Raw genomic sequence first — 19855 nt, 5'->3', positions numbered from 1 at the left:
TCAGTTGTTAACCGGCAGGAACCCCAGATCAGCAGCTGAGGTGAGTGGAGCTGGCGGCTGGTAGGGCTGAGCAGGGCCGGAAGCCTGGACCCTGTCTGGCAGGGGGCCTGCACTGGAACTGCATCTGGAAGCAAAGTGAGTGGGGCTGTGGTGGGGACCCCGGCTGGCAAGGGTCCAGCAGCCGGAAACCCAGAGCGGCAGCAGGCTGAGCAGGTCAGCCTGCCCAGCTCTGGGGTTTTGGGGGTGGGCTGGGCATTTCTGCATGCCCCCGCTCTGGGGTTTCAGCTGCTATCTCCTGCTAGCTGGGGGTTACAGCCTGCTGCCAGCCTGGGGTTCCTTCCCCCAGGCCAGCAGTGGGTGCTGAGTGGAACCCCGGCTGACAAGCGGCCAGCATCGGGAACCCCAGAGTGGCGGCGGGCTGACCCGCTCAGCCTGCTGCCACTCTGGGGTTTCGGCTGCCAGCTCCTGCCAACTGGGGTCTCAGAACGCTGCCAGCCTGGGGGAAGGAACCCCAGGCCAGCAGCAGGCGCTGAGTGGGACCAGAGGTGGGATCCCGGCTGGCAGGAGCCGGTGGTGGAAACCCCAGAGTGGGAGCGGGCTGAGCGGGTCAGCCCGCCCAGCTCTGGGGTTTCGGGGGTGGGCTGAGCATCTCTGCCAGCTCCCCTCTGGGGTTTCAGCTGCTGTCTCCTGCTAGCTGGGGTCTCAGCCCACTGCCAGCCTGGGGTTCCTTCACCCAGGCCGGCAGCGGGTGCTGAGTGGGACCGGCGGTGGGACCCTGGCTGGCAAGGGGCCAGCAGCGGGAACCCCCAGAGCGGTGGTGGGCTGAGCGGCTCAGCCTGCCCCATGTGCCATCAAAAATCAGCTCGCGTGCCACCTTTGGCACGCGTGCCATAGGTTGCCGACCCCTGAGCTAAGGCTTTGTGTGTACGTGTTTTCACTAAACTGTGTAGAAGCAATACTGGGGTATGTGTGTGTATGAGGGAGTCTGATGTGTTTGTGTGTTGTGAAGAGTTTAGGAAAGGGGGAACTGGAAGGCTGACATCCTTACTGCGGCAGATTTAAGGCTGTGGTGCAATATCTGTGACTCACAATAGTTATTCTAGAAATGAGGAGTCTCTCCTTAGGTGGAAGAGTAGAAGGTAGGTACTGTCAGATGCCTTAAATTTTCATTTCCTTCCTTATGAGGTCTCGTGTCATCTATATTTAACTGATGTACATTGTACAGTTATTATGTATGAATTTAGACTGAGGTAGTAACCAAAATATCCTAGATGTTTTCCAAACATATAAGCCGACATAGTTCTTGCTCTGAAGAAAATTAAAGATCAAAAACGAAGGTGAAATATGGGGGAAAGGAGGCATCCCACACACAATGTGAACATAGGCCTGGTCTCTAGTTCTGTTTGTTTGTTTGTCTTTGTTTTGTTAAGTTATGGAGGCAGAGATGGGCTATAGTGAATGGCATGAGAGAGAGAACTAAAAGAAAACAAGAGTAGAAAAAAGAAAAGGAAGGAAAAGAGAGCTCCACAACTCATCCACACGCTGTATAGGGTCAAAATTACACTTCCTGCAGCATGGCTTAATTACAAATAAACTAATGACAGAATGACATAAATTCCAAGCTCAGACCTTTCCCATTCCCCAACCCCCCTTGTCCTGTTTCCTCCCTGAGGACTGCTGTTGCTCACTGGCTTACTCTGTGTAATTGTGGATGCCACAACCCTATAAATGTGTACGCTGCGTGGTATGTTGTGTATCAGACCCTATGCCAGCTCTGCCCAGAGAACCACTCTGACCTCCTTATTTCCCAAGTAGTGTTAAGGCACCCACTTCCTGTAATGGGTAAGCAAGAATCGATCAGCATCTTTGCAGGGTTCCAATGCCTACCAACAGGGTAAGTCAAAAGACCTCTATCCCTGTGTTATAGTATACAAGGGAGTGAATATAGAACAGTACTATGCAGGTACATCGCTGGAAATTACAGAGAGGAGTTTTACTAACCTGTGTTTAACCCAAGTATCTGACTCATTGGCTTTTTCTGTGTAATTTTCAGGAAGAAATCCTCTGCAGCCAGTCCGGTGCGAGGTACCAATCACCCAGCCATCACTAACATCAGATTGTTGTGATCGGTCAACATATATCAAATCTCCAGTATTCAGCATTAGTTCATCAATGTTCTGAGGCTTGTATTGGAAGAGTGCTTGCAAGATCTGGTGGGGGATTAAAAAAGGAAACGTCTTCAAATGCATGTCAGGTCTTATTTCCAGAACATTAATGTTATAAGTGATGGAGCATTTCAGAGAAGAGCTGCTCAACTGTGAGCCATAAATTGTTTCTCTGTTTTTTTATACTGTAGCTTATTCTTTAATGACATTTTTCTTTATCATAGAGAAAAAGAGTGTAGTGGACTCTTACAATATATAAAAATAGACATTTGTTGTTCATAAAAATCTTCTTTTCTGTAACAAGTGTAGAATAGTTTAAAAAAGACAGAAATATTTGTAGGTATGTTTTCCATAATTTACAATTATCTGGCATATGAAAAAAATCACACTGTAAGTTTCATAGTATTGCACGCTGAGCTGTTATCTCTTGTCTAATACTTAGATTGTAAGATCTGTGGGGCAGGGACTGTCTTTGTGCTTGGTTTGTACAGCGCCTAGCACAATAGGGTCCTGGTCCTTGACTAGGGCTCTGAGATGCTACCGTAATTCAAGTAATGATATGCTGTACTGATCTGGTTGAAAAATGGTGAAAATGTCATGAAAAAGTTTAGACTTTTTAATGAAAAAACTTCATTGAAAAGTTGAAAAATGTTGACCAATTTTAATCAAGAATCATTTGAGCAGAAAATCATCAGGGATATAGTCATGCTCTACATTAGGGTATTCAGCCCTTACAGGTTTTTCCAAGGTAGGTACGGTCAACTAACATGTTTTTACTGTTATGCAGTGATCTTGCCTGGAAGAATGCTGGTACTTTCAAATACTTCTTGCTTATTTTCTGTCTTCTTATTTTCACACTCCATAATAGTCTAAAATTACATTTTCCTGTTTGAGTTTGGAATTAGATCTGATTGGTCTGCATATCAACAGCCATACAATGTCACACAGTTATCTTCCACTGATTTGAGAATACAATTTTTCAGCCAAAAGAAGCACCTTGCATTGTAATGTATACTGAAACTATGAGTTATGCATGCATATTTTTCTCATGAATAAAAAACAAATCTGCTTTTAAATACATGACTACAGAAGACTAAGTAATGTTGAACGCTGTACCTGGTAATTTACAAAGCGCATATCTCTAGAATACAGAGCAGCTGTCCACAGGCAGCTCTGTCCTGGGTTGATAGATTTGGCCAATTGTTCCAAAGTCTTTTGATGGTGAGGATAAAACTTATGAGCCAGGGTAAGGTGCAGCTGCTTTGTGCAGGGTTTCACGCGGCAATCTAGGAACAAAATAATAATCTTATAAGGTCACAAAATGAGGTGAAGTTTATCTAGGCTGTTTATTTAGCACCATGAAGCAGAATTTTATACCATAGACTTCTGTGCAGTATATGAAACAATGTAGTAATCAAAGGCAATCTTTCAGACTATTACACTATTTCCAAGTGAACATTCTTAATCTGGCGATGTGCACAGTTCACCCTTGCTCCAAAAAAAAAAATTCATTCTTTCTGGTTCACCAATTAATACTCCCTTATTTTCTTCTACAAAATATCACTTCTCAGAAATGAAAATACCTTCAACCAAATCCTGGTGTTCAGCCATCAGCTGGCGCATAGTCCACTCAGGCTCTGCAGTTAAATATAACTCCATGGACCCTAAGAGAGGTGTTCTCTCTCTCTCTCTCTCTCTCTCTCTCTCTCTCTCTCTGATGCAGCTGCATATAGTGACTACCCTCCATGGCCCCATAGCCCCACCACAAACTCCTTTGCACACTTGTCTCCTCTCCTTTCCCTGCAACTAGGTCCTGACTGCCAAACGTAGAAATCAGAGTGCTGGAAGATGACATCTGGGCATAGGTGCTGGACCTAGGGGTGCTGGGGGTGCTGCTGCACCCCTGGGCTTGAAGTGGTTTCCATCATATACAGGGTTTACAGTTTGGATCAATGGCTCTTAGCACCCCATTATATAAATCATTCCACCATCCCTGCATATGGGGAAGCAGTGCCTCCCAGTTAGGGTAGCAAGCTGACTGAGTGTGAGGAGGAGATGGCATTACAACTTGGAGAGAATGAATGGGAAACATGGTCAAGAAGAGGTTGATTAGATAATGGCTTTGAAACAGCCCCTCCTCTCCCCCCCCCCGAGCCCACCTTTCTCCCTCCCATGAGGAGACAGTTTTGGGGTTAAGGGTGCCAGCTATCTCTTTCCCTTCCTCATACCCGAGCAGTACTGGGTGACTGGAGCCCTAGGCCTGCAGTAACCTCTGGTATCCCAGGGCAGGAGAAAGGAGGTCAGACTCTATGGAGATTGCTTGGTGGGAAATCCATGGCTCTTATCTGCAGAACACTTGTACGCTGGTGTGATGAGTGCTAAGGAGAACTCTAAGACAGACAAATATACAGATTGATTCCCTCTTTAACCTCTTTTGTATCAAGCCTTATTGCACTGATTACTGTCTGAATATTATACAAGGCTATCTATAGTACTCATCACTGTAACATCCAAACACATCCCAAAGCTGTATTGCAAAGTCCTTAGTGGATTTCATGGAGTCTTCAGTTCTTCTCCCTTCCCCAGCATAAGAAACCTTGCGTTGAATATATCCCTACTTCCCCTCTTCTACTTCTTCTTATTGCAGTGTAAGAAGGACCCAGCATTTGGTCCTTTGTCTTTTTAATTACACTTACAGCTGCTTAAATGTACTCTTTGGTATTCTTAGCAATATTTATTGATTTGTTCTGTGACATCAGTGTAGTAAATTTCTATTTCAATATTTCATATCTCAGACATGCAGTTGTCAAGGATCACTCCAAAGCACAGGTCCCTGAAGGGAAATCTGTGATTCAGTAACAAACCATGAGAGCTGACTAGTCTATGTGGGCGTTGCAGGAATTCCAGACATTTACAGATCTGTTTGGATGCCTGTCTTTCTTCCTGCCTCCCTTTCTTCACAGCATCACCGTAGTAACCTGAACATCACCAAAAGCCAAAGGGCCCATCACCTTCCCACACTGCCGTAACTAAAGTATAGCGCTAGAGGATCTGACATGATAAGGCTTTGGTTGATGTATTCCTTCTGGACTCATTTGTTTTCTCTTGAATTTCCTCCTTTCCTCATCCATGATCATAAAACTCACCATTATCCTAAATTATGTGCCAGGCTTCAAGTTAGGGGTGGTGAAGTTTTATACTCTCTGTCCCTTTCCATTTTGGAGGCTCAGAACATTAATACTTCCAATGTTGCATTAATTTATTTTTACAAAAACCCCATGACACCTACTAAGGTAACCCCTTGACCTGAAACTGCAATGCAACACTGAACAGACATCAAGCCTGCCTCAGAAACCATGGAGATGACCACAGTTAAGTGCCTAAATAGAGAGATATACACAGTATATATATTTACAGATAATTCTACTCAGTAATTGCCTACAGAATGTTACAAAGTGAAGGCTTTCCTTAGATTTCTCAAAGATAATAAGAACACCATGTAGTATTTTTACTAACTGCCATTTTATGCATCTGGCTTTTGGGCAAAAGAGATATCTTAGGCTAATACATTATGTCTGCTGTGTAAAATAAGCAAGAAAGCAGGGCCCACTTTCCCCAGGCATGATTTTTTCAAAACTTTGGGGCAGGATGGTTGCATGAAGCGAACAACAGAATCTGATTGGAGCCCCGTCAGAAATTCAGAAGATACTTAAATTACTACAGTTTCCAATTGAGATTGATGGTACCTGCCAAGATTGAAGCCTCAGTAGCAAAAGCCACAGCAAACTCTTTGATGACATTGGCATGGGCATCATTAATGAAGAAACCAAGGTAGCTGACAGATGAATGTAGTGATAGAGAAATGGCAGGTGGGAACACATTTAAAAACCTGTCACCAACTTTCTTTAGGGCTTCATGCAAGAATTCCACTTTCCGATCTTCACACTAAAAGAAAACATATGGGGAGCATGCATTACAAACAATCAGTGGCATCCACTGCCTCATAAACAATTCCTGCTGGACAATATCCAAACTTTAAAACCACTACCATAGTTCAGTATTAGTTGGCACTCCAACTGGCAGTCACAGCAGAAAGAACAAGTACTGAATATTCACAGAGATTAAATTACTTTCTTATCCCTTGAAATATTCCACCTAGAACAGGGTTGAGATACATTATGTGGAAGCTTGAAAATGCTGCTGCCTATGCATACTTTCTGTGGTTAATTCAGACTTTTACATCTGACATCTTTCAAGAGCACTCCATTCATTACAAACTAATAAATGTTTATTTCCTATAAATGTTATTAATGGCCAACTAGTACCACAGTGTTTGACATTTTGCTATGAAACTTGTTCTCTTTATTTTGTACTCTCAACAGCATTATAGAATATGAAATTATAATGAATATAATTTGTTTGTCCAACTGCCCCATCACGGCAATTTCCATATTGCTTCAATAGATCTCTGACAAAGCTAATGGCGAAGTGCTGCAAGGATGCTAATGTGCAACTTCGTCAGCAATGAAAGGTCTCTAAAACGTTTACAGACCAACATAGCTTTAGTGATACTCACACTATTCTTCCACTGAAGTGTACACATTGATCCTTTAGGGGGGAGGCAGCACCTCATTATGCTGTTTAAGACTCATTTTGTAGAGAATATCTCGATATTCATAGGGCGTATTATTTAGATTACATTATCTTTAGATTCAGAAAACACCCTGATCACAGGTCAAATGTTCAAAAGTGCCTAAGTTACTTAGGAAGCTAAGTTCCATTTTCAAAACTGACTCAGGTACTTAGGATCTTAAGTCCCACTGATTTTCAGTTAGGCTTTGTCTACACTGGAACTTCATTGGCAAAACTTTTATCGACAAAAAGTGCCGATGTGAACAGCGCTTTGTCGGCAGGAGCACTCTCCTGCCGACAAACAGGGCCGCCCAGGGGTGGGGTAAGGGGGGCAATTTGCCCCAGGCTCCGGGCCCTGCAGGGGCCCCACGAGCCCTGGCTAAGAATCCCTTCCCTGGCTAGAGGCACCTTTTTAATTTTTACTCACCCGGCAGAAGTCTGGGTCTTCGGTGGCACTTCGGCGGCGAATCCTTCAGTGCTGCCGAAGACACGGAGCTAGTGAAGGACCCGCCGCTGCAGACTCGGAGCGCCACCCGGTGAGTACGAGTGCCGCAGTGGGTGGTGCCTTTTTTTATGTCCGCTTCCTGCTTTGCCTCAGACCCCCTGAATCCTCTGGGGAGCTAAGGTGACTAGACGTCCTGATAAAATCAGGACTGTCCCAATTTTGAAGAGTTTGTCCCGCATCCCGACCAGAGTACGGTTGGGACGCCATTTGTCCCATATTTTGTTTCCTGGTCTTTGGCAGCAATTTGGCGGAGAGTCTTTCAGTCGCGGATGGTCTTTGGCGGTATTTCAGTGGTGGGCGCTTCTGTCTTTGGCGGCAAAGTTTATTACCCGCTGCCGAAGACTGTCTGCGACTGAAGGGCTCTCCGCCGAATTGCCACTGAACTCCTGGATGGGTGAGTGTAAAAAAAAAAAACCACCGCCCCACCGCAGCAGTTCTGATATTTTCCCCTTAACATCTGGTCACCCTATGGGAGGCCCTGCCGACAAAGCTGCTGCTGCTCGTCGGGAGCAGAATTTTTTGGTTGGCAGGAGAGCTCTCTCCTGCTGACAAACAGCAGCTATGCTGTGCGCCTTTTAGTGGCTTGGCTGTAGCGGCAGAGCCGTGTCACTAAAAGCTGTGTAGTGTACCCATAACCTTAGACTTAGGCTACTAACTGCCGAAGGACAAGATACATCATAGAGAATGTAGACATTGTAGACAACTAGGGTAGACACACTGAATTATATTAAAGCAGAAAACAGTTGACTGTGTGAATATAATTACTGCGACTATCTAATATGCAGCAGTTAATGCACAAAAATTCAGTGCAAAATTACCCTCCCTCCCCGTGTAGTTTAGGCTTTACAAAGATATTTTGGTGCCAAAAGCATCTAGGTGAATTTCCTGCTTAGGAGCTTTTGAAAATCCCGCGGGGTACCTATCTGCATCTTTAGGTACCTAAATATGTAAATCTGTCTCTAAAGTACTTTTGAAAATAGGATTTAGGCTCCTAAGTCACTTACACACTTTTGAAGTTTTCACTTCATGGCAATAGTAAGGCATAGAATGCAAGCTGTGATGGGCAGGAGAGCAAATGCAGCACCAGCCAAAGCAGGGAAAAAAAGCAAAGAGAACCAACTTTTTTTCTATAGCTATTTTTAGTATGTGGAACTTTCTCAACAGTGAACTGAGAGCAACTACTGTGCTTCCAGTCAGCATCCAAAAGCAGTGAGAAATGAATGCACAGAGGATGTTAAATAGATGATATGTCTGAGGGTTTGCTTTTCTGTGCACACTGCATATGCAACACCTTGCCTAATTTGCATGCTCAGAAGGCAAAAAGAGATAGTACTGACCACTTGCACATGCAAATACATGATTTGCAAACACAGCCATGTTAGCTGCATGGACAGATTAGGTGTGCAGTTGCACTGACGTATTCATACATAGAGTTTAAATGATCAGACCTCAAAAAAGCCTAAATCCAGCCCCTCCGCTCTCATGAGACTTAAAAATCTCCCTCTAATCCCTACTTTCAGTCCATAACATTTGTTGGCCTGATCATTCCTCAATATCCACCATCTGAATATTTTTATTGATATTTGTAAATGTAGAGGGGAATAAATGCAATGACCTTAGCCTGTGTCCCAGCATACTCTGTGATGGGATACTGTTGCTGGGTTTTCAAAACATGGCATTTATTTGAACACACTGACCTTTGCATATTGAATCCCTCATTCATATAATTTTTGCACACTATCATTTGTGCTCCTACTTGCATACCGAAAACAATCACACCTGAGTTTTTACAATTATGCAAGGAATTATTAGTGCAAAATAATTGTAAGAGCAAGTGAAAATACATGATCAAGAGAGCCCAGATTTCAATCTTATATGTTAGCCAGTTTTTTGTGCTCAATGGAATTGTTAAAGGCTTTCTTACCGTAAAGAAATCACAAAGAGTTATGTGGGGAAAAATCTCATGGGCTTTGTTTCTTGAACATTGGTTCTTGCTCTCTTTCCAAAATTCCTGCAGTTTGTCATGCAAGGGTCCAGTTGGGCACAAATAGAGAGCATATTCCTGAGGGATTGGATCATCCAAAGAAGGATCATTACAATGAGAGTGCAACCTGAAATTGAGAGCGCATCGCACAGGGTAAGTTAAGGCACAATTGTGTACACATTCCTCCATCGCTCTGGTGAAGACATCCACAATAAAAGCAGAGAAAGAAAAACAGTTGCTACATGAGCAGAAACTCATAATGAAATAAGAACAGATTAAGACTAGAGCTGGACAAAACATGTCCCTTTGTGATATTTATTGATGGGATGAGGTCTTTTGGTTTTTAAATGATAATTTTCAATTTTTTTTTTGAAATTTGAAAATGAAAACATAATTTTCAGTATTTGAAAACAGAAAACTTGTAGTATTGTTTGTTTGATTTTCTCCCCCATTTTCTATTTTGCCATTGGAAAAGGGAGGAAAAGGGGCAGGGGGAGCAAACCACCAAAAATGGGGGAAAAAATTGGGAGGTAATTTTGAAAATATAGATTTAAAAAAATCCTTCAAAAATTGGCATTTTTATTCATCTCTAGTTAAAACAACAAAACAAAACACCCCCACCAAAAAAACCAAAGGAAAAAGAAAACACATCAACTGAAATTAATAAATCATGCTCTAACCTATAACAAGTCATTTTGCTTTGGGAATTGCAGCATCATCTGCTTCTGATTTTTTCAATTCACAGCATGAAATAATTTCGGATGGAGCTTGTTTTGTAGCCTATGTTGAACTGGACATGTGCTGGGATGAACATGCAATCCACCACTTGATCACCACTCTGGATGTCAGAAGTAATGCCACATATCAGCATGTTTTGCAACACATGGACCCAGATCCAAAAAATCCAGAACCACCTTCCTTGTGGTATAAACTCTAAGTAAAAGTCATAACTTGTGTCATCTCAGCCTTGCTGGAAACACAGCAAAGAGGAATATACAATAATGCATATTTCAATTGTGCAATGTTCTCATTCTAAGCCTTTGTATCTGGATGATTAACTGTATTTGCCTTACATCGCCCCATCTGGAGCAACATCAGTTGCTTTGTAGGAGGCATTGCTGCTGCTGGGTGCTCTTTTATATCTCTTCTGTGTCTCACAAATATCAGCAGAGAGCGTGGGTTTGAGATTTGACTCAGGTCTGGTCTACATTTAAAAATTAGATTGACCTAGCTATGTCACTCAGGGTTGTGAAAAATTTTGTGGCCCAAATACTGTTGCTGGGTCAAACTAATCCCTTGTGTGGTCGACAGAAGGATTCTTCTGTTAATGTAACTACTGCTTCTCAGAGACGTGGAATAACAACATCAACGGAAAAACCCCTTTCCATTAACGTAGGAAGCATCTACACTGTGACTCTCCAGTGGCACATCCGCAGCGTTGGAGCTGTGCTGCTGTAGGGGTATAGTGTAGACATACCCTTAGATCTGGGATTTAAATTGCAAAATAAATCAGCATCAGCAACATCTCCGTACTCCATCATCAGTGTCTCGGGCTGGAGAAAAAATTCAGATGACCCAAGAGTAGCAATTGATAGTACCCATGGTCATGCCTATCCTGGGTTCTTATTTTTCAAAACTGGAAACTCTTAGCCATTCAGCTTGATTTTATAGCCTTTTCCCACCTGGAGTTGTGTTCCCTCCAGTCAATGCCTTTTAACTTAACATGTTCCAAATTCCTTTACAACTGTAATCTCTCAGATCTTTAACACCTCCTTTTCTATTTTTGCCTCACAGGCTGAGCATCTAAACTTTCCTCTCTGATCTATAGTCATCATCCAGTGCTGTGAGAGGGAGAGGTTTTTGTGCACGAGTGGAGGTGTGAGAAATTGGAGACATTTATTACATAATGATTCTTCACAATCCTCCCGTCTTTGACGATGTCAAAATTAGGTGACCATGACAGCATCCATCCCCCACACCCACATGTTCTCTCACATTCCATAAAATAGAACCATCGTCTAGGAAGCAGTAACTCTGCTCTTACTTTACTTTGCACTCTGTGCAAATAATTTTATGCCTACAAGAAACATGATTGAATAAAACTAGTCCCATAAAGCAAAATAAAGATGAGCTCAGATTTGATTTCATTTTTACCATGAAGTCTCCTAAATCCAAATCCAGTGGGGAAACAGCCCATAAGCAACTACATTTCATTCAGTTTCATGTGAAAGTACTCCTGGGGGAACCGTAAATTATTTCATTCTTACCATTTTGAAGCCTCTTCTGCTGTCTTGTGTCCAGTAGCAGCCAAAGCTTTTTGCCTAAGGAAAATAAAGTGGATTCACCAGGAGAAAGGAATAGATGCAGTAAGACAGCAAATTCTCCTTTGAGTTCTGGAGACTTTTCCTTAATACACTGTATAAGCATGATTTGTACTGTATATGGGCCCACAGTGTTATTAGAGATGGGGCCAACCAAAATCCCAGCTCCAAACACTATAGTGGGCAGAACCAAAACCTTAGATCCACACTCTTATACTTGGGATCTGGAAACCTGGATCCAAATTTTCCCAAAGGAGTCAGTGTTTTGTTTCTGCCCATTAGAGAGACAGATTTGAGCCACAAGTTCAGGGATTTTGGTTCAGGTCTATCTCTAATATGTAATTACTGTTCTATGGAACCAAATTATATCCAAATTCAGTATGTTTTTCTGTCAGGACAATATGTTCCTGCACATACACATCTTTGAGACCAAGAGTTGAGTTTCTTGGGGTGGGGGAGATGAGAAGAAGTCCAGCAGAGGAACTGGACATTTCAGCCTGGCCACTATTTTAAAACTCACTATGACTCATGTATTTCTTTTGCTACACCCAAAAGACAATATTTGCTACACTTGAAACAAGATTTTCTGCCTGTTGGCGTCTTGAAGCCAAATTTGTAACATTTAATTCCCATCTGTTCAAGTTCTTATACTATATCCAGCCCTGTGATATCTGTGCACCTTCCAGCAGTGCATTAAACAGTGTGACTGGTCTCATGTACTTTGTTCTGTCTTCCTCACCCCAGGGAGAAAATTGTATGTGGATTTGTAAATAAATAATTAAACATATTACTTACGTGCTGTGTCCTTTTATTACTGAAGGCCCAACATGGCCAAAATACAACTCTTAATCTTTCCCCTCAAGCCCTCCCCGCTACTTTCTTTCTTGAGCACTGTGGACACCACCACAATCCTTCCTGTCACTCAGGCCAGTAAACTGGGTGTCAACTTTGAATGACTCAGACCTGTCTCTAGGACCTTAAGTCCTAACTATGTGCAAATCTTGCTGATTCTTTCTGCAGGATATCTCTAAGGTATGGCCTTTCTCACCCGTCCTCAGTGCTAACACTCTCGTCCAGGCTCTCATCATCTCGTGTCTTGATTACTGCAATATCCCTCTCTCTGGCCTTGACAAATCCAGTCTTACCCACTCATATCCATTCAGAATGCTGCTGTGAAGATCATTGGTTGCTTTGACCATGTCACCCCTCTCTTTGCCTCCCTCCACTGGCTCCCCTTTCTCCATAGCATCACGCATAAGCAGCTTGTTTTCACTTCCAAGGCCCTTCACCAGCTATCCCTACCCCACCTATCATCTCCCATACACTATCAAGAGGTCGACTCCTGCCTTCTCTTTGCCAATGCCAGCCTCCATCAATTTTCAAACGAGCTTTTGTTCTTTCTCCCATGCAACCTCCAACTCTTGGGAATGCTCCCGGTCAACACCTACAAAGCCAAATCATTGTTCTCCTTCATTTTCCTCCTTAAAACTATCCTTTGCCATTAGGCTTATAAAAAATTGACAAATGGCTAGGCAGCTGGGGTGCTGAGACCTCTGCCTATCATACCAAACCAGCACTGTCTCATTTTCCCTTGTGCTGGTCTGTATCTACCAGTTGTCTCAGCTCATATTAGGACTGTAAGCTTATTGAGGCAGTGACTGGGGTTTTTTTGTGTTGTATAGCACCATGCATGGTGGCATCCTGGCTTATGACTGGGGCTCCTGTGCACTTCCACAAAGCAAATAATACACAATAAGGCAATTTAATGCAAAAATGGATCCTATGTCTACAAATCTCTCTTAAACAAAAAGCAGAAGAGTTCTTAAATATATATATTTTAAAGTACTGTTTTAGAATAAACTACCAGATCCCTGTCTGGAAATGCTAATAACAATTAGTACTGTATAAGCCTGGAGTTTGAGGCTAATGTGTTGCCCTAATGTGTTGCTCAGATTCCCATTTACACGAATGCACCTTTAAACTGCTCAGATGTAAAGAGGCCTTAGTGTAAAAGAGATTATGGCACTGCAGCTCTGAATCATGTAAGATGAGGCTATCTTATGATATTTCTAACACAACCTGGTTTTGGCCATGCCAGGAATGCTGAATGGCTGAAATCAGGAACTGAAAACACATGCAAAAGTTTTAAAAATAATAACCAAAGTTTCTAAGCTCAGAAAGTTGTTCAGTTCAAATTTTAGGCAAAAATCCAGGCTACTTTATAAATTTTATACAAACTTGCTCAGCACTTTGACTGTTTATCTAACTGTTTCCTTTACACTAGAAAGCACAAATATACTCCATAAGTAGCACCACTGTGCTTTAAAAAATTTAGACCTCAGAGCCAAACATTTTCAAAACTGGCCACTCATTTTGGGTGTCTCAGTTTTGGGATGCTTGATGGGAGAGACCGTGAGCCAGATTTTCAGAAGAGCTGTGTCCCCAAAATTTCAATTGACATTAATGGGAGCAACGAGAACTCAGTACCTCTGAAGTCAGGCCCAAGGTGCCTAAAGTTGGCACCCAAAAATAGAGGGCTCTTTAGAAAATTAATTCAATACTTTTGATACTGAACCTTTTCAGACATAGTTGCTTCACTGGTTGGTTTTATTTTCAATAAGAAGCCAACATAAATAATATTAAAAATCAGGTTATGAAGATGTATTGTAGTCAGTTTTAAACTCACATTGATGGATCCTTATTTCACTCTCTCTCTCTCTCTTTCTATCTCTCTCTCTCTCACTCACACACACACACACACAGATGTTAAAGAATTTGCAGGAAAGGGAGTAAATTTTTGAAGGATGAGATTTTCAAAGGCACATAGGAAAATTAAACTGTCCAACTGCCACTGAGTTGAGGCCCTAGATTCCCCCATGTCACTTTGAAAATCTCACATAAAATGTGCTTATCCTATCTGAAGATGTCTGGGAAACAAGTCACCTTAATACTGCATTTTTCTTTAATGCAGAGTCAAATTCTGCCCACAGTTACACTGCTCCCGCATGGGGGTTGCCAGTATAACTGAGGACAGCATTTGGTGCTTTCGTATTTTTCATGGAGATACTATTTTCCCTTCTCCCCTTTGGCATGTAATTTTTTAACATGATCTTAAACTGAGAAAAATTCTTTATGGAATAAAAAGAGTAAAAATGATAGTTGTGTTGAATAGTTTTATATGATATTTATAAACAGGAAAATGATGTCTTGTGAAAAGTAAACCCTGTCTCTAATATCCTACATGTGGTAAGATGCCTTGGCTGTGTCATAGAACCCAGCATAAGCCAAAAGGTGTCTTTAAACTTAACTATGTTCCAGCAAAATTGATGAATGAAAAATGTGACTTGTTTTTGGTAATACTGTGGGAGATAACTGCGTATGTCAAGTGTTTAACAAGTTTTACAGTCTCTCAACACAAAAGTGGATAGTTTTTAGATTTAGATATTAAAAATGGATGCACAGTAGGTTCTTTGTAGGGTAAGATCAATACACCGCAAAATGCTATAAATTAAGCCCTAAACGGGATATCTTATCCACATACAGAAACATGTGTGTCAAGCAGTTGTCTGTTTTCTCTGTTAAAAATGAAAGCTGTCTATGTTCAAATTTTTATGAGAAAATTCTTTAATATATTGAGGTAACTTAAAAATACTACTCACGCTGTATGTGCAGGGAATCCCATAGATAAGAGGGATTCCAGTAAAGCGCAGGTGCTTCTGTTTTTGACTTTGTTCAAGACCTTCGAATATAGTTGTGTTTCAGCCACTGCCATCTCTTCCACTCCTCTTGTGAATGTATGTTCAGTACAGGCAGAAATTAGTAGAGAGAGACAGAGAGAGAGGGAAGGAGAGAGGCTGCTAAGATAAAAAACCTCAAACCCCTTGTGATCTTTTTCACAAAAGCTGATATCCTGTTTTCATAGCATGTTAGTCTTTGCACTTTTACTTTAGGGTGGTTAAAAGGCAAGAAATATATGCAGTCTCTGTCTGCCTTCTGTAGACTGTAGCAAAATAAGACTAACCTAGTATATGTCCACAGTATAGCACAATGCATAGTCAGTGCAAATTTGCTAATTGCAGGGAACTGAATCTCTCACTTTCAGATCACCATTTTAAATGCACCCCAAGGCAGTAATGAGTCAGTGAGCATGAGCTGTTGCTATGCATTGGTTGTTCAGTGGCATACGTGAAATCAGTTGGTGGTCTGAACCCGGGTCTTAGTGGACACATTTCCACCTCAAAGAACCAGCACCACAGCTGGGCCCCTTGTTGGCATCCCCATCAAAGAGGCTAAGAACTGAATGAGCATGGAGGCTGAAATATGATTTCTCCTTTAAAGGTGGCCCCTTCAGGTCAGGTTCAAAGCACATAGGTTAGGCAGTATGGGAAAAGTTGTGCTTCCACAGCCTGTGCTGCTCTTGGCAATAAAGCACTAAGACCAATGATATACTGGATAAACTAAAGCATTCCCTTGATGACCCAGCAGCAGGGAGAAACAGTATGTCAGATTCTCCAGTTTACACACTACAAAGCGAGTTTAAAATGGCTAGAGATTGCCCAGAAAAATTCCCCATGTGAGGGGAATCTCCACTGAATCTCCCCTGCCTCCTGTGCTGCTATGTCTCTCCTGGCACAAGGGGTGGGGGGCAGGGTGTATATCAGGGCTGGGAGAGGAAAAGGTTTATCAAGGAACAGGAGAGGGCATGGTAAAGCAATCCGTTGCTATGCCTGATTCTCCACTGCTGTTAGGTTCCTGAGGGCCCTTATGTCAGTTGAAAATGCCTCCACACCTCACCCGGGAAGCTTTAACTTACCTCAGGTCCTAGTGGCTGAGATCAGGGAGTTGTGACTAGTTCCCTAACAGCCTCCCCTCGGGCACAGTGGGGAATCAAACCCAGGTCTTCCGAAGCTGAGCTCAGGGCAGCCGAGGGTCAAACCCACAATCTTGCTCAGTATGCTAGGAAAAAAGAGAAATATTAGTCATTTCCATGTGTAGACAAGCCAATTCCGCTTTCACTCCTGCCTCTAACTGAACACAGCCTGAACCTTTTTGATCAGTTTTCTATCTTTTTTTCTTTTTTTTAATGCCTCTGCTTCCTAATTCCTGCAATGATCAGAAGCAGAACTGCCAAAATAAGGTAATAAAAGCTGTTCTTGTCACAAAGCTGTCCTGACTAAGATGAGGAAGTATCAGAAATATTGTACAACCTTTTCTTGTAAGAGTTCAACTCCCATCTTGAATAGTCAAGTTTGAATAAGATTCCTCTGAAACTTTTGAGATTCTCCCATCATTAGTAAATGCCACTAACCTACTCTAAAATATTAGCACTCTCATTAGGGAAGCGATAGTCTCTCAGTAGCCCTGTCTTCACTTATACATACCAGCATGGCTCTTTGGCTTGCTTCACAACCTCCTGTCCCCTCCCTCAAAAAAAAAATGCTCAAAACAAGATCATGACTATACTGTTATTCTGATCAGGATTTTTCATTTCAGCTGCTCCATGAGCTTCTGAGTTTAGAGCAGGTGGAATTTTCGCATTGGCTCAAGTGCACAATTTTCAAAATTATGGAGGTGGAATTCTTTCATAGTTAAAATGCAGATCTATCCAGGGAACTATCTTTTGGTTTGCTGTTTGCCTCATGCCTGGTGGGTGCATTTAGCAAAGAGCACACCAAATTCACAAAGAGCAATGCAACCAGGTAAAGGGCCTGGTTTGCCAAACTGACTAGGTTTGAGGGGTTCCTTCACCAGATCCCAGAATTCTGGCACATGCTTTTCTCCAGCCACTTTATTTAGTATAAATGGAACAAGCAAGCACACTTGTGACTTAATCTTTGGAGAGTTTCCTCTCAGACAGGTTCATGAAAAGGTTTACAAATACCACGATATTACCTTACCTGATTAAAAGGGTTGCTGAGTTTTTGCCTTCCTGGTATCCATAGCTATGTCATCCTAGGCTACCTGATATCTACAACCAGGTTGAATTACACAGACTACAGTAATAATGTCATTTGCTACAGCGGTTGAGCCGGCAATTCTGGGTGGTTTGATGAAAATATTTCCTGAGTGGACTGGTTTAACAACTAGATTTCCCTCTGGCTTACTACTATAATGAAAAGAGAACATATTTTTGTTTTTAACCATGATGTCTCAAGAAGAGGTGAGTAACACCCTCGGCCAGGGTAAATAATGATTCTCTAACATTTTGTAACTGTATGTCATGTATCTTAATGCTGTTTTATTTCCAGAGCAGCAACACATGTAGCAATGAAGGTATTCTTTAGGTTCAGAAATCATTTGCAGAAGGATGCGCTTTCCTTATTTCTGCCCTAAAAACAGCAGTTTATATAATGCCTCTTGACATTTTTAGTTACCAGGAATGTCTATTATATCTGACAGAATAAGAGAAAAGTTGTATTTTGATAGGTAATGCTTGCTAGATGGTGAAAAGATATTCTATGTTCCCTAAAAGTTAGTGGCAAAGCTGAACTATACTTTGTCTAAGGCAAAAATTTCCTGGGCCTGACATTCTGGATTTACAGCACACTAGCTCCTCTGACTTTAATGCATTTACACCAGTGTGAGTGCAGAATCAGACCCACTATGTCATTGATTGTACAGAGCCTACTGGACCACATACCGAAGTTTTTTGTATCCTATCTGTACCCTATACCTTCATGTTAATTTTAAAACATAAGGTTTATTTACCCAGAATTACATTTTAATTTCAGTTTGTGATCTGCATACAACATTCAAAGGTTCTTCAGCATAACGTAAATGGGAAGTCCGACAGATCAGAGCAGGCTTTGCACAGTTCGTAACTTGGACTTTCCTTTACAGTACTTACAGTAGCAATTAAAAAGCACCCTGTGGAAAATGCTTTGACATTTAAAGAAGGAACTTGTCAGAATTTCTTGATGTGGTGAATGAATTACTCTAAATAACTGTGGTTATAGGCAGACTCAAGCAACGTTTTAGTTTCAGTAAATTGCTGGTTAATGCTTGCTAATTTGCGGTCCATTTGTGCAAGTTGCTGAGTGCCCCGACTCTCACTGAAGTCAATAGGAATTGCGTGAGCTCCTCAATAACACTCAGGAGGTGCTCAGCATCTTGCAGGTTGAGGCCATTTTTAGGCAAACAGACAGCAGGCCTGGAAGCTGTCCCTGGATTTGCTTTGTATCAGCTGTTCATTCCAAAAGTGTGCGCAAAGCAGGGCCCCGCAACAAAAAAAATCATCACCAGTAGACAGGCATTGGGGGTGGTATGAGGAGAACGAGTAGTTGGTTTTAAAAGTGACTTCTGTTCTTTGCGGGTCCAGGTACTGGAGACTAAACCCAATACTGGAAATCCTGAAATCACCTCTGTTACTGAAGACAAATTGCCAGTAGCTGAAGTTCATTTTCTCTACAAAAGATTTTTCAGCATACAACAAGCAAAAGTAGATCCCAGTGCAAATGGACTTGGTAGGGATTCTACATACCTTTGTAATGTGTACAGTCAGGGGTAATCAATGATTTTTTGTCATCATCCAAATTTATTGGTGAAGGTCCAGACTCCAGAGAAAAAAATAGTAACAATGATAATAATAAGTAAATAAAAAGATTTCAGGGTCCTTCCAATAGCATCTGGCTGTTCAGATTTGGCCTGTGGTTTGCCTATTGACTACCCCTGGTTTATGTAGTAATTTAGCCTTGCAAAACTATACTTACACAAACAGGGTACATTGTTTTTATTAGTGAGAAAGTAGCACTCATTTTTTTTCACTAGCTTCCTCATGGTGAGAGTGGGTGAGGACATTTTTTGCCTGGGCGGATATGTTTCCATGACACTTTTGCAAGTCTGCATTATTCATAAAGTTTCATCCAGGTTGTAGATTATTTGTTTCTTACTTCAGATATGACACAATTCTGAATGTTTTATATGAAACCTTCCAAGTCTGGAAATCCATATCATTAGAAAAAGGCAATGCAGTAGAGTAGGTCACGGATAGCACAGTATGCATTTTGGTTACATTCTACGGGCCTGATCTTGTTCCCATTGAAACCAGTGACAAAACACACATTAATTTCAATGGGAGCAGAATCAGACCTAAGGTCAGAGGTAAAGCAATATTAATTTATGCAGGCTGTTTATGACAGCTCTGCAAAATATTCATTATGACACCAGAAGCCAGATAAAATGTACCTGATTTCACATTTTGTTTGTCTAAGAGATTCGCTCAATTTCTGCTGAACAGGTTTGGGTGAAA

The 19855-nt window shown here is 41.8% G+C and overlaps 2 protein-coding genes across 3 annotated transcripts in view; one reads left to right on the top strand and one right to left on the bottom strand.

Moving 5' to 3' along the window:
- UBASH3A (ubiquitin associated and SH3 domain containing A) overlaps positions 1-15395 on the bottom strand; it is a 30303-nt gene extending 14908 nt beyond the window's left edge. For both annotated transcript variants that reach the window (XM_045008441.1, XR_006577688.1), the window contains exons 1-6: positions 15267-15395; positions 11554-11607; positions 9227-9413; positions 5912-6110; positions 3282-3451; positions 2002-2210 (exon numbers count right to left, since the gene is read on the bottom strand). In XM_045008441.1, the coding sequence (XP_044864376.1) occupies positions 2002-2210; positions 3282-3451; positions 5912-6110; positions 9227-9413; positions 11554-11607; positions 15267-15379 (932 nt within the window). In that variant the 5' untranslated portion in view covers positions 15380-15395. The remainder of the gene's footprint in view (positions 1-2001; positions 2211-3281; positions 3452-5911; positions 6111-9226; positions 9414-11553; positions 11608-15266) is intronic.
- A 2354-nt stretch (positions 15396-17749) lies between these two features.
- TMPRSS3 (transmembrane serine protease 3) overlaps positions 17750-19855 on the top strand; it is a 37164-nt gene continuing 35058 nt past the window's right edge. The window contains exons 1-2 of the mRNA XM_044997858.1: positions 17750-17767; positions 18926-19070. Of these exons, the coding sequence (XP_044853793.1) occupies positions 17750-17767; positions 18926-19070 (163 nt within the window). The remainder of the gene's footprint in view (positions 17768-18925; positions 19071-19855) is intronic.

The sequence above is a fragment of the Mauremys mutica genome, chromosome 1 (assembly GCF_020497125.1).
Source record: "Mauremys mutica isolate MM-2020 ecotype Southern chromosome 1, ASM2049712v1, whole genome shotgun sequence".
In the NCBI taxonomy this organism is placed as follows: Eukaryota; Metazoa; Chordata; order Testudines; family Geoemydidae; genus Mauremys; species Mauremys mutica.
The sequence above is the reverse complement of the archived record's forward strand: the minus strand, read 5'-3'. Positions and strand labels throughout refer to the sequence as shown.